Below are 13,381 nucleotides of genomic sequence, written 5' to 3'. Positions count from 1 at the left end.
CTGTAGAAGTCTCCTGAGGCTAGAGCTGCTATTAGGCATGTATATGGTGTGAATTGGTTTGAAGGGAAGGGAAGCAGAAATCATAATAGCTCCTCTGTTTTAATACCAACATGGTATGTCTGTTGCATGGCTAGAGATTTGTGATGTGGCAAGGCTGCTTTCCTGTGGTGGGCAGTTCTGGTGCATACAACTCCAATGAAGACAGGCTGAGAGAGCTGGGGTTGTTCAGCCTGGAGAAGAGAAGGCTCTGGGGAGACCTTATAGCAGCCTTCCAGTACCTACAGGGGCTGACAAGAAAGCTGGAGGGACTTTTTACAAGGGCATGTAGTGATAGGACAAGGGGGAATGGCTTTAAGCCGAAAGATAGTAAGGAAGAAATTCTTTACTATGAGGGCAGCGAGGTGCTGGCACAGGCTGCCCAGAGAAGCTGTGGGTGCCCCATCCCTGGAAGTGTCCCAGGCCAGGTTGGATGGGGCTTTGAACAACCTGGTCTAGTGGAAGGTCCCCCTGCCCATGGCAGGGGGCTTGAAATTAGATGTTCTTTGAAAGTCCCTTCCAACCAAAACTGTTCTATGATTCTGTGATTACATCCTGTGCTCTCCTTAGCCCGTCTAAATCTGCTTTGAAGTACTGTACCAGAACAGCTGTGCGATGTAGTATAATGTGTGTTGCCTAGGTCAAAAAGAAATGAGTCCAGGAGGCTCATGGTTATGGCTGGAATTGTAGGCATCTCTGTACCCAGCTGGGTGCTGAGGCTCTATAAAGCCTGAGCAACGCTGTCAGTTTGCTGCCAGGATGTGCCCTGCTCAAGTGATCAGTTTGCCTGTCCTCAGGTCAGCAGGCATTGGGAGCTGGGAAGGCAGAAGCAGAGAGGTTTAGTCCCTGCTTTGATTTTTCCGGACTTGCATGCAGAGCTGAGTGTGGAGGGTGAGTTTTCAGTAATGTCTGTCAGTCCAGGCTGTGTTGCTGAATTTCCTTCATGTGTCCTGGGTAAGAAAGTACCTCTTGTGGTTGGGGAAACAGAGGCAGAAAAGATCAAGTGACTTGTCTAAGGCCCTCCAGTGCTTTTATACTGAGCCAGGACGAGAACCTTGGTACGTAGACATCCTGCTGCCTGTGCCAGCCAGTAGATTTTGCTGACCAAGTGAACCACCAGGATGCAGGTGTTGAAAAAGGAGGTTTATAACCCTGAGTGTGACTTAACTTGAGGTGGTGCACAAATTAACAGGGGTGTGTCTGATATTTTAAAATTCATGATCCTTGGCACTATGGTGTCCCTGTGTTCATCTGTTTCATCTTCAGCCTTGAAACTATAAAGGCAACTTCAGCAAGCCCTTACAGAAGGGGATGTTGTGGGCGTTGTCAGCTCTGCCTAAAGCGTACCTCTGAATCCCACAAGGAGCTCAGACTGGCTCTCCTGCTGATCTTAAAGATGTCCTCGCCCGTTTCTCATGCTGGGGATGGGGCTTGCTGCAGCAAGCTGCATTTTTGGCTGTATGAAGCAGTAAGACCTCTCTATTGCTAGGCAACGTGAGCGCACTGTGCCTGACTGGCACGACGAATGCAGCCGGGAGGTGTTGGAGGCTAACGCTGCTCTACCTTGCAGGTGCAAGCAGCCTACAAGCCATGGGAGGGCTGGCTTTTGGGTGCCAAAGCAGACTAGCATGTTGGGTTATTTTTTAGGGTTTGGGATGATTATTTTTTTTTTTTTTTTAGTGGCAAGCTTTGCAAAGCTGAATTGGATTCTGCTGGGAGGTTGCTTGTGGCAGGGCTGGAGCATTTGCCTGAATTGCTAGATCTGATAGGACTGGTTCCCTCTGTAGTTCTGGCTACTAAGGGCTTCTGCTAATTCGATGTATTTTGCCATTGTTAATCTCTTTTTATCAGACACATTTAGCACTTTATACACAGGGAATCCTGATTCCCTTTCTGAAGAACGGCTCTCCATGCCTTGGTTTTCTTGCTCTTTGAAGGGGGATAAACAGGCATCTTGCTGTCAGTGGAGCTAGGGGTTTTTTAGCTAATGCCTGTAAAGCTCTTGTAACTTGCTAATGTACCTGTATGTGCAAACAGTAGGCTGTGGATATCCAAGCCAGTTTTGTGCTTGAAAGCAAACACCTGGAACTTGAAGGGAAGAAGGACAGTGGGGCAAACAGGAGTCTCTTGTGACTGGTGGAGCGATTTGTTCAGGGCAAGCAGGTGTCCTGGGTGTGAGGGGATTGATCTCTCCAGTAGCAGTGTACTGCTTGCTGGTGAAGTGTCTGCTTTTGAGCCAGTGTGAGCTGGTGAAAACATGAATCTCTTTGACAACAAATAACTAACTCCCACTCCACCTCATTGGGGTTTTCTCAGCCCAAGAAGCTTTGTCATGTTGTATACGCAGCATGTTTACTACAGGGAGATGTGTGGTTTTCAGGAGGAAAGTAATGCAGTTATTCTGTGCAGGTTGTACGGCGGTGAAGCCGACTGCTCTCTCAGTATTTGTTATTTCCCCTCCTTTTGTGCAGACAGCACACATCTTACTGTGCTCCTCCACACTTGTGTCCCCTGTGTGTATGAATCTGTGCTCTGTCTAGCATTTAAAGCCAAAGTGCAGCCTACCTGAGACTGGGGAGGAAACAACCACCATTTCTGTTACTGCCAGCAGGCAGGCACTTTGCAGTCTCTGGGCTGCACTTCAGTCCTATAAGGTGTGAAGCCTCCTGCCCGTCTCTCCCTCCCTTCCTCTCCTCTGCCCATCCATCCCTGACAGCCGTTTGCTCAGGTGAGGCTTGGAAGGGTGTTTAAGGTAAGGGACAGACTGAAAAGGCGGCCGCATCTCAGCTGTCTGCAGCCTGCAGCTCACTGGTGACTTCTGCTCTAGACTTGTGCGACAGACAGGGAAGTATGACATTGCCAGAGCGTGGCACTTGCTCGGCACGGTGACTCACAGCTCTTTGAACTTGAGAGCTACTGCTGTAGATGGCAAAATATATGCACCACCAGGCTATGAATTGGTGTGCTTGATACTTACAGCACCTTTCTGGGAGAAGGTTTTCTTTCCCTTCCTACTCAAGGGTCTGTTGAAAGTGGGCAGCTCGCAGCCCATCCTACCGTGTCTCCCAACACCAGAGCTCCTTTAGCTATGCCTCAGAACTACTCATTTATGCAGAAACTTGTCTCACTTGTTGTCGATGTGCTGGAGAACTGGCAGTGGCTGAAGAAGTTGTCACTATATAACCTCTTATTCAGAAAATAGGATGTCAATAATACTTGTTCCTACAAGCTTCCTGTCTCTCTCTGTGCCTGACCTTCTGTTGCTTGAGGACAGTACGTGGACTAGTGTGATTGCTGACTCCATTGAAGTGGTTGCATAGAAGAGGATCTTTCCAGTGTAGACATCTTGTGTTGAAGAGTGTGTGTCTTTCAGTTTGCTAATGGGCATGCCTAGGTTCATGAGGAGAGCAAGATGACGTGATCCACAGCCCCAAACTAAAAAATTTCCCAAGGACTAGGCATAACCTGGTCCTTAAGTTAACTGAAGCTTCCTTTTTGCTGCACTGTGAGCAGAGTTCTCCTGTTTCCTCCAGCACTTCATTATAGGCCTTCCCCAGGGCTTCTCAGCATCATCCAAGTTACAGCATTGTTGTGCAATGCCTCAAACACACTTTCCTCTCTTCTGCCTTTCTAAGAATTGAGTACTATTCCTACAAATTGGGTACCGGACCGTGCAGTAACAACACAGCATACCCTGCAATAACAAAACCTGTCAAGTGCAAGGCACAAGGTTGGGTACAGATATGCAGCAAGAACAGGACAACGCTGTGCTGTTGCGCTCTCAGGGGCACCCAAGTCCTGCCTGTCTTCCTGAGGACTGGACCCAACGGGCCCAGCTTCTGCTGGGATCCACTGCCTGCATCTTGGAAGCAGTTACACAGCACAGCAATGCCATCACCCCCAGGAGGAAGGGAATTACAAGCAAGTAGGAGCTCTGCATTAAGGATGGATGGATAATGACATTATTAAAAGACCTCCTACAGTGGTGTTGCATAGCGCTGCTTTCAAATGCTGCATGTTGCTATGGGCACTGGGGTACAGGGGCTTACAGTGAAAGGAGCAAGGGAAAATCACATTTAAAATGATGCAGTTAATTGCCTCAGCTGAGGCTTGGTCCTGCTCTTGCTGGTGTCTTGCTGTTGCCTTTAGTAGGGGTGGGAGTGGGGCTTCTGTTCCATTTCTGTTTAGGAGAAAAAACTGTTGCTCAAGGCTCTGTGGGGCCCCAAATGCTAAAAATAACAGCTGCAGTCGGGCTGTGGCGCTGATAGCGAGCTGTCACCTCTGCTTCTCCTGTAGTGGGATGGAGATGGGCGGGTGGCAGGGACTGAAAGTCTGCGTGCTAGTCACAGATCTTTACTGAAAGTTGGGCCTTGTGAATGATACAGCATAGACACTCAGAGCTTCTTCTCAGCATTCAAGGGCAGAATCCCAGAGGGCCTTGCAAGCCCCGTGGAAAGTTATCGTGTGCCACTTTGGTGGAGTGGGTACCTGCTGTCTTTTACAGCTAGAGAAGCAGAGGCACAGATGTAAAATTAGTCCCTTGAGAGCATCTGATACTGTCTGTGGCAGAGTAAAAGGCAGGACCTTGGGTGTCGTTTTCTTGGTGCTTCCTTTCCTGCCACAAAAAATCAGTTTTAATCCCTTGTGACAATGAATGTCTCTTCTCTAGGTGCCAAAATTCCTGCCCTTAAACTGCATCCCGTAGTCTTCATACAGCCATGAGTCCCACAATCTGTGTTGCAGCCTGGAGAGCCTTTCCTGGTTGTCACAGGCAGAAATTGGTTTTGGCTCATCCCAGGAAGTAGCCCTGGTTTGAACACTATGGTTTTGAGCTGACTGATGCTCCAGAGCCACAGTGTGACTACCAGCTTGGCTTCTGCTTGTTCAGTCACAGTGCTTGTATTTTCAGCACAGGAATGTACAGAGTCAGGCTGAGATTAGGTTTATCTGTGGGATGGTGAATTCAGAATGGCACATACTGTTGTTCTGGCATGAGCGACTTTTCTAGGCCTTGAAAAGTTGGACCTCCTCTGTTTTGGGCGACTGAAACTGTTTAACTGAGCATCCTGGTCTTTCCTTTCTTTGCAGAGAATTAAGAAAGACGTTGACAAAGGCACCTTGCATACAGATATGTTCTTGCTGAAGACTGAAGGTGCAGGCAAGGAGGAAGGTAAGCTACTTCTACAGCTAGGAGGGCTGTGCTGGAAGTGATGCTGCAGGACTGTGAATGCAAATCCTCTCTTTCTTTGAATAACAGACGAAAAAACTCCAAGCCTGGAACAGAATTTCCCTTTTAATGAAAAGCACTATGTCCCAGTGTTTGCTTTGGGTTGATGCAAATATTTCTTCTTCCCAGGACTAGCTAAGTGCATTTGTGTGCTGTGACTCTAGCTTAAAAAGAAGGGGGCTAGGGTGAAGGAAACGGCAGTTGCAAGTGAATATTAGGGGAATTATGTTCTCCTTTTTTTGTCTGTGTGCTAGAGAAGGAAGATGGGCCATCGCACATGCAGACAGAGTTCCTCATTGCTGCACTCTGCAAAGGAAAATGGGGAAGTAGGTGCTTGTTGCTGCAGCAGACTGTACACTGCACAGCAGTTCTGTCCCCTTCTCACACTCCGTTTTACAGCCTGAAAAGATGAGGCTGTATCTGCTTTGCTGAGCAAAGCTTTTTGGTTAGCCAAAGGCTGTAAGGAGTCACGGTTCTCAGCTCCAGCTGACTTGATTTTGGAGGTAATATAAATGGTAGCTCTGACACAGTGAAACACTGGGGGATTGGAGCTGGCTGCAAAACTGGCAGAGCTCTGGAGGAAGGTTGGGCTATACTTTTTGTTAGAGAATCATTTCTAGCTCACAACATTGTCTGTGTTGACACCTCCCCGTTGGTCCTGGAATAGTCTGAGATGGAGTGGAGGGTCTCCAGGCTTCTTACATAACTGTGGGAGAAGCTCTGGCCTGCACAGGCAGTTTCAGGAAAAACTAAAAAGATATTTTAGGGATTTTTTTTGGTTTGTATGTGGGAGGGAATTAAAACAACATTTTGAAATTCCCATTCTCTGGGACATTTTGATCACTGCTCTTCTGTTTCACAAAAGAAAATCTTTGGGATTTCAGAATTCTCCTGTGGTGGGTTGACTCTGGCTGGATACCAGGTGCCCACCAAAGCCACGCTATTACTTCCCCTCCTCAGCTGAGCAGGGGAGAATAGAACATGTAACAAAAGGCTCGTGAGTTGAGGTAAGGGCAGGGAGAGACCATTCACTGATTACTGTTGTGGGCAAGAAAGATTTAATTTGGGGAAATCAGCTTAACTTATTACCAATCAAATCGGAGTAGGGAAATGAAAAATAAAAACTAAATCTTAAAACGGCGTCCCCCTACCCCTCCCTTCTTCCCATGCTCAACTTTACTCCTGAATTCTTAACCTCCTCCCTGCCAGCAGCACAGGGGGACAGGGAACGGGGCTGTGGTCAGTTCATCACACGCTGTCTGCTGCTCCTTCCTCCTCATGGGGAGGGCTCCTCACACTCTTCCCCTGCTCCAGCATGGGGTCCCTCCCACGGGAGACAGTTCTCCGTGAACTATTCCAACATGAGTCCTTCCCATGCGCTGCAGTTCTTCATGAACGGCTCCAGCATGGGGTCCCTTCCGTGGGGTGCGGTCCTTCAGGCACAGCCTGCTCCAGCACTGCTTCCCACAGGGTCTCAGGTCCTGCCAGCAAACCTGCTTCTGGTGTGGAATCCTGTCCATAGGGCCACAGGTCCTGCCGGGAGCCTGCTCCAGCATGGGTTTCCCATGGGGTCACGGCCTCCTTCAGGCATCCCGCTGCTCTGGTGCGGGGCCATCCGTGGGCTGCAGGTGGGTATCTGCTCCACCATGGACCTCCATGGGCTGGAGGCACAGCCTGCCTCACAGTGGGCTTCACCACGGGCTGCAGGGGAATCTCTGCTCCGGCGCCTGGAGCCCCTCCGGCCTCCTTCTGCACTGGCCTTGGTGTCTGCAGAGTTGTTGCTCTCACATATCTTCACTTCTCTGTCCTGCTCCAGTTGCTGCTGCTCAGCTCTTTCCATTTTGCTTCTATTTTGCTTCTTCCCCTCCCTTCTTAAATATGTCATCCCAGAGGCACTACCACCATCACTGATAGACTCAGCCTTGGCCAGTGGCAGGTCCGTCTTGGAGCCAGCAGGCGCTGGCTGTGTTGGACATAGGGGAATCTTCTAGCAGCTTCTCATAGAAGCCACCTCTGTAGCCCCTCAGCTACCAAAACCTTGCCATACAAACCCAATACATCTCCACACTGGAAATTCCTGTTTTGACAAACTCTCTTTGGTAGTGGTGTGTCAGTAGTAGGGTATGATCTCATGAGATTATCTGTTGCAGGGGTATTATCAAGAGTGGGTTTGGGCTGGTTAGTTGTTTTATCTGTAAATGTCCCCAGAAATAAGAATCTCATCACTTTTCTTAGGAGAGAGTGTATTTTGTCCCTGGCAAAGGGGGAAGGGGACAATCTTCTTTGTGCAGAATTTCTGAAATGTTAAATTGTGATTGATTTCTTGAAACGTGACTGTCTTAAAGTGGGACTTGGGGAGGAGGAGGGTTGGTCACATATATTGTCCAGATTCCAGACCCTACTTGCATTATGTCCTATTTATAGTTTATCTTGTTGAAATTGTGGTTTCTTCAGAAACACAGTGTCTAGCCAATGCATATACTTCTTCCAGCCTGCATTTTAGTGATTTGCTCTAAATCCAGAGTAGAAAGGATTGCAGCTACAGTGGAGGGTTTCGAGCACAAGCCTTCTCCTGCTGCTGAGGCCTTTTTCAAAGTGTGGTTGGGTCTCCTTACAATGAACTGTACTTATTCTGGGCATTAAGGCAGTGGTGGAAGCTGGCAGATAAATTCTCTCCACAGGACCCTTCTACTACAGTAACTTATGTAGGGCGGGCTCCTTGGGATGACTGAGGTACATGTTCTTTGTACTTGAAGGCCATATATGATCAGTCCTTGTTTGAACTCTGCCCTCTTGTAAAGGTGTGTACACCTTTCAGGAGGCTCCTTGCCCCGGAAAGCATACCTGATGATAACTCTCACCATTTGCTTTTACTGAAGGCGCAACAGCTTTCCAAGGGTAGAAGGGATGTGTGGATTAGCTACATCGTTGAACTGGAAATGCAAGTCGTTCTGATTAATGTTGTTGTTGAAGGCGCGCTATACAGTTCTGAGGATGCCCAAAATGGGTTGTTGAGTTACTTGCTGGAGTACTGAAGGGCCTTAGAAGATACGAAAAGGATTCTCCCTTCCTGTTGCTCATATTTGCTTTTACCTGTTACCAGACAAGTGGGCATGGAGTCGGCTCAACCCGTCTGGAGTGAAACCCACTCCCAGGTCTGGCTTCTCTGTGGCCATCAGTCCCAGTAACCGCTCCCTTCTTTTTGGAGGCGTGCATGATGAAGAAGAGGAAGAAAGCATTGAAGGGGACTTCTTCAATGATATTTATTTCTATGACATCGGGAAAAACCGATGGTTTCCTGGACAGCTAAAGGTATTGTTTTAAAAATAACATGTATATATTCAGTTCATTCTCCTTGATCATGCAAGCTTCTAATTCTAATAACTTGGGGTGCTCCAGAAGCTGAGCCACCAGGTGTGGCTGCCTGCTTTTATTTGTGACCCACTGATTGTGAAGAGGGGGAGAGACTGTAAAAACGAAGCTGGGGATGTGCAACTCTAGTAGGTTTTTGCCACCAGACCAACTAAATTCTTGGCTTTATGCTGCCCTACTCCTTCCCTGCCATGTAGCTCCTTGTGCTCTCCGTGCCCTGTTTCCAGTGTGATGCAGACTGTCACCTTTCTGGGGAGAGGGGAAGCCTGTGAGTCCTGGTGGTTGGGCTCAAAGCGAGAGTGGTTCAGGAGGCAATCCTCCCCTGGGAGTCAGGCTGCAAGTGCCCCATTGTTGTGTAATGTAAAATGAAAACAGTGGCATGAAAACGCAATTAATGGTGTTTTACTGGAGGCCGGCTCCTGGTCAGATGTGTAAGTCTGACATGAGACAGTTCATTGAAAGCTATTGTGAAAAAATGCCATGTTGCATTGGGATCAAAAAGCCTCCCTCTTTTCCCCGGTGTTGATGAGCTACTAGAAGAGACAAAATACTAACCTCAGCTCATAAGAACTTCAGAAATGTGGCCCTCAGCTCAGATCTTTGATTTTTGTTTGAACCACTCTCAAGGGGCAAGTGAGGTGCAAATGACCTGGTTGAACTTCCTTCTTTCCACCCACACTGTTTCTGGCTTTGATCTCAAAAAGAAGTCAATCACATAATAACAGGCAAACATACACTCAGATGTTTGCTTCTGCCTTCCTAGCTTGACTGTTTTCCAGCCCTTTCATACGATACTTTGAAGACCTGGAGTGCTTCCTGGTAATGCACTGTAATTTAGCACCCAGCAATTGTTTTGATTTCTCAGAATGGTGGGTTACATTCTCTCCCTCCTATCATGGACTAGTGGACTCCATGTGTGTGTTTGCATGCACCTGCAAGATAGAGAGCAAAAGAGCTGTTTTCTGTCTTTTCAGCATATGCTTTTAACAGAGGAAGCACTTCCACGCCATGGGTTCTCCACGAGTTTCATTGCTCCTTGTTTTGTGACTGGTAGAAGCTCGTGCTGAGTGGGAGGTTGCACCTATCACCTAAGGCTTAAAATTGTAGTGAAAAATAATTGAATTCTGCCTCCTCCCTCTCGTCAGCATTCATAGTATTTGTATTAACTGCTGTAAGTGCTATTCGGTGCAGGCAGTTCACACGCAGTCTCCTTCTGTTCCTTGTTGCTGTTAACAGGGACCAAAATCAGAGAAGAGGAAGCGAAGGCGTGGCAGACAAACTGAGGCAGAGGGTGCTGGAGATGAGGAGGTGAAGCAACCTCCACAAGGCCCGGTGGAGATAGTCAAAGAGGTGGTAGCAGAAGATGGGACTGTCATGACAATCAAGCAAGTGATCTCTGGACCTGCAGAAGAGAAGGAGAGGTCTGAATCTGAGGAGGAGGAAGAAGATGGAGCCTTGGGCCAGCAAGTGGAGCCATGCCCACGTTCGAATGCCATGCTGGCAGTGAAGCACGGGGTTCTCTATGTGTATGGGGGAATGTTTGAGGTGGGCGATCGCCAGTTCACCCTCAGTGACCTCTACAGCATTGACCTACACAAGATGGAAGAATGGAAGGTGCTAGTGGAGATGGATCCAAGTAAGTTCTGATGGTGGGATCTCTGTCACTGCCCTTAGCGTAGTAATGTTACCTGGGGGGGGGGAAAACCCCACCAACTATGGAGCTTCCTCAAAGGGTGGTGATAAGCCTTTGAGTAGTGTTTTTTTCCTGGGCAGGAAAAAGCTTGAGAGTATGTGATGTGCAGTGTCCTATGGTCACCGTTGCTACAGAAACCTGTCTGGTCCATAGCTTTGCAGTCACTGTAGAGTGTGACCACCTCTGGTTTGTCTACTTTGAAAACCAAGACGTGTAAACAGAGCATCTGTGTTCACTGGCGGCAAGTTCTAGCCTGGGAAGTCCTGCTGTTCCTTGCTTGTCCACTTAGTAGAGGACTTGCCTGTCCTCACTTTCTCAGGGTGGTGAGGGTCTTGGGTACTGCAAAGCATGTGCGCGTTAGCTAGGGTTATCTCCCCGCACCTTAAATGTGTAGTATGTTTGGTGTATACTCTGAATACCCTGCTGGGCTGTTCCTGTGCTGGGAAGGCTAGCCCAAGGGCATGTGGCAAGCACAGAAGTCAATTCCCTGAATTCCTGGCTACATGGTCATTACATGAGTGTTCAGTAGTGTTGCAGAAAGTGTTACCTGAGACACCTCAGTGAAGATGGATTTTCTGCTCATTATTGAAAGAAACTGCAGGTCCATCTTAAGAACAATTTGTATCTTGTGGTAGTGGCAAAGTGATTCAGCCCAGGCCATGTGCTTGGCACTGTAGGGAGAAATTAAAAGAGGGTGTCCCTGCGTGTCTGTCTGTGCGTAATGGGCAAAGGGCACAAAGGAGGGAGTCTTGCTTATGATCACAGAACTGTGAAGTGCTAGGGAGGAGAGCTGACTCTTGTCAGCATCGGCACTAACCAGCTTTTCTTCTGCAGCTGTTCTGTGCTGTTCGCTTCTTCCTGTTTAAACTCCTTGCTCTGCTCCTCACCAGATCCAGGCCCTGTACAGTGAGTAGGTCTGCAAGGGCAATAAATACAGCAGGGCTCTTAAGGAGCACATCTGTCTGACCTTACCCTGGCATCCTCCATGACAGCACTGGGTGTACGGGTGGGAAGTAGCTCATTATTTATTTCTTCTGTTTTCTTTCTCATCAAAGAAGCACAGGAATGGCTGGAGGAGTCAGAGTCGGATGAAGAGGATGATGATATGGAAGGTGCAGAGGGAGGGGAAGAGGAAGAGGAGAGCTCTGAAGAGGAGAGTGAAGATGAGGAAGGTAATTATTAAGATGGGCGTTGTCTTCATGCTAATATAAAGTGGGTTTTAATACAATACCTGCTGGTTCCACTGCCAGCCTGGAAGGCCTTACTGGCATCTACGTGAGTTTTCTAGGAAAAGCAAAGGATTTATAGTACGCTTTGCTCTAAGGGTAGAGGAGAAGTTTAATTGTTTACTGATGGGTTTTTAGGCTCTTACAAAACACATTAGCTGAAGAATAGTCTTGGCTGGGTTGACACATGGAAGAGCAGCTTGCCTTCATTAGCTGTTTGTGACCTCTCTTCCTGTCTTCCTCCCATTGTGTACTAGGAGAGGAGCAACACCCATCCGTTCAGCCTGGTGAGAAGCACGCAGACTATCTGTCCAGGACGGAGCAGTATTGGATTAAACTAGCCCGCAGCAACATGGGCCTGGATGCCAAGGAGAAGAAGGTGGTAAAGGTGGCACATGCCATGGCAAAGACTTTCTATGAAGATTCAGTCTAGGTGGTGTTGAGGCTGTTCCACAAGTGAAGAAACACACTGGGAGCGGTGGTTAGCCCCACTGAACTCAGCCTGGTGTGCCAGGCAGGCAGCGTCTCCAGGGGGTGTCCTGGCACTCCAGCTTCTGCATACTCGAGTGCCTCTGGGCTGACCAGTCTCAATATGCCTCCTTGATGAATGCTCTGGGTACACTGTTATTCCCCTGGAGGTGGTGGGAGGGTCTTGAGGAACAGGATTGCGGTTGAAGCACGTGTTTCGCTGAGGCTAGTATATACAATGCGGTCATATTTTTGTTCCAGAGTTGTTTTGAGCCTGTAAGCCAAACTGCACATCACAATGGTTCACTAGTCCCAAGTTCCCTATCCCGACTGGGGCAGAATGTGTCTCCAAGGGTTTCTGCAATAAACTTACTTGGTTACATCATCTTGGTTTTCTCAGTTAATCCCATCCTAGCTTTTCTCCTTCTTTTTCCCCCACTCTGGAAGAGGGATTCCCGTTTCCACTGTGAAATACACAGGTAGGGGTCATAAGATGCAGCCCTGAGATGTGGCTGCGCTGCCTGGAGAAACCTGGGCGTCCTTTCATGCCTTATCTGTATGAGAGCCACTGGAACCCCTGATGCGTGTAACAGTAGAAGTCTCTTCCTTGTTAATGTTAGCTGTAGCAGGTTTTGGCTTTGCTTGTGGAATCTCACATGTTGGCCAAGAAAGCAGTTGTCCTACAAATAAACTTTATGACCGGTGAAATGTCCTACCTTGAGACTGGTGGAGTGTTGAGGGCAGGAGGGAGTGGGCTGACACTCTCAAAGGAAATTTTTTTTTCACCCCTGCTTTCTGACTCAGCCCCTCTCCTCAAGGCATCACTTTCTTTCCAGCAGAGCAGTGCTGTGGTCCATAGGGATAACAGATGGGATCCAAGTGTGTCTGTTGCAGCAAATGAGTGATGACTTGAGTTGACACCAGAAGGCACTAGCTGTCCTTGTGCAGAGAAATCCAGGGTGCCATGGGTATTGTTTTGGCAGGGGCATCACCAGGGAACCAGCTCTCAGGAGAGCAGTGCTACGTTCTGCAAGGCTAATTAGAATGTAAGAAAGATTAAATAGAGCAGGCTGCCAGTGTGGTTTAATTGTCAAGGTAAAAACGTGTTTGATAGGGAGATACCTTCTATGCAAAATAACAGGCAAGAGTTGAAAACAAACCATTTATTGATAGCCTAGGAGAGAATCCGTAGTGCTTGCTTGGCTAACAGCGTCAGCTGCCCTGTTGACAGTCACTTGGGTTGGTTTACCATACCTTGATCTTGTTGGCATTTCATCCTTCATGTGTGTATGACATCCATGGCTTTCTGTGCAGTGTTTCGGGGAATCTGCCACAGAGTTGCGGATTTTGTTTGGATCG

The 13,381-nt window shown here is 48.1% G+C and overlaps 1 protein-coding gene across 6 annotated transcripts in view; it reads left to right on the top strand.

Annotated features, from left to right (window-relative positions):
* The window catches only part of KLHDC4 (kelch domain containing 4), a 30,139-nt gene extending 17,732 nt beyond the window's left edge, over positions 1-12,407 (top strand). For 5 of the 6 annotated variants that reach the window (XM_005432289.4, XM_027802202.2, XM_027802190.2 and 2 more), the window contains 5 exons: positions 5,125-5,206; positions 8,367-8,575; positions 9,872-10,271; positions 11,384-11,500; positions 11,812-12,407. In XM_005432289.4, the coding sequence (XP_005432346.1) occupies positions 5,125-5,206; positions 8,367-8,575; positions 9,872-10,271; positions 11,384-11,500; positions 11,812-11,987 (984 nt within the window). In that variant the 3' untranslated portion in view covers positions 11,988-12,407. The remainder of the gene's footprint in view (positions 1-5,124; positions 5,207-8,366; positions 8,576-9,871; positions 10,272-11,383; positions 11,501-11,811) is intronic. The other variant, XM_014278197.3, reaches the window with a different exon arrangement.
* The last annotated feature ends 974 nt before the right edge of the window (positions 12,408-13,381 follow it).

This window comes from Falco cherrug, chromosome 14 (assembly GCF_023634085.1).
Source record: "Falco cherrug isolate bFalChe1 chromosome 14, bFalChe1.pri, whole genome shotgun sequence".
Classification (NCBI taxonomy): Eukaryota; Metazoa; Chordata; class Aves; order Falconiformes; family Falconidae; genus Falco; species Falco cherrug.
This window is presented reverse-complemented; position numbering and strand designations above follow the sequence as displayed.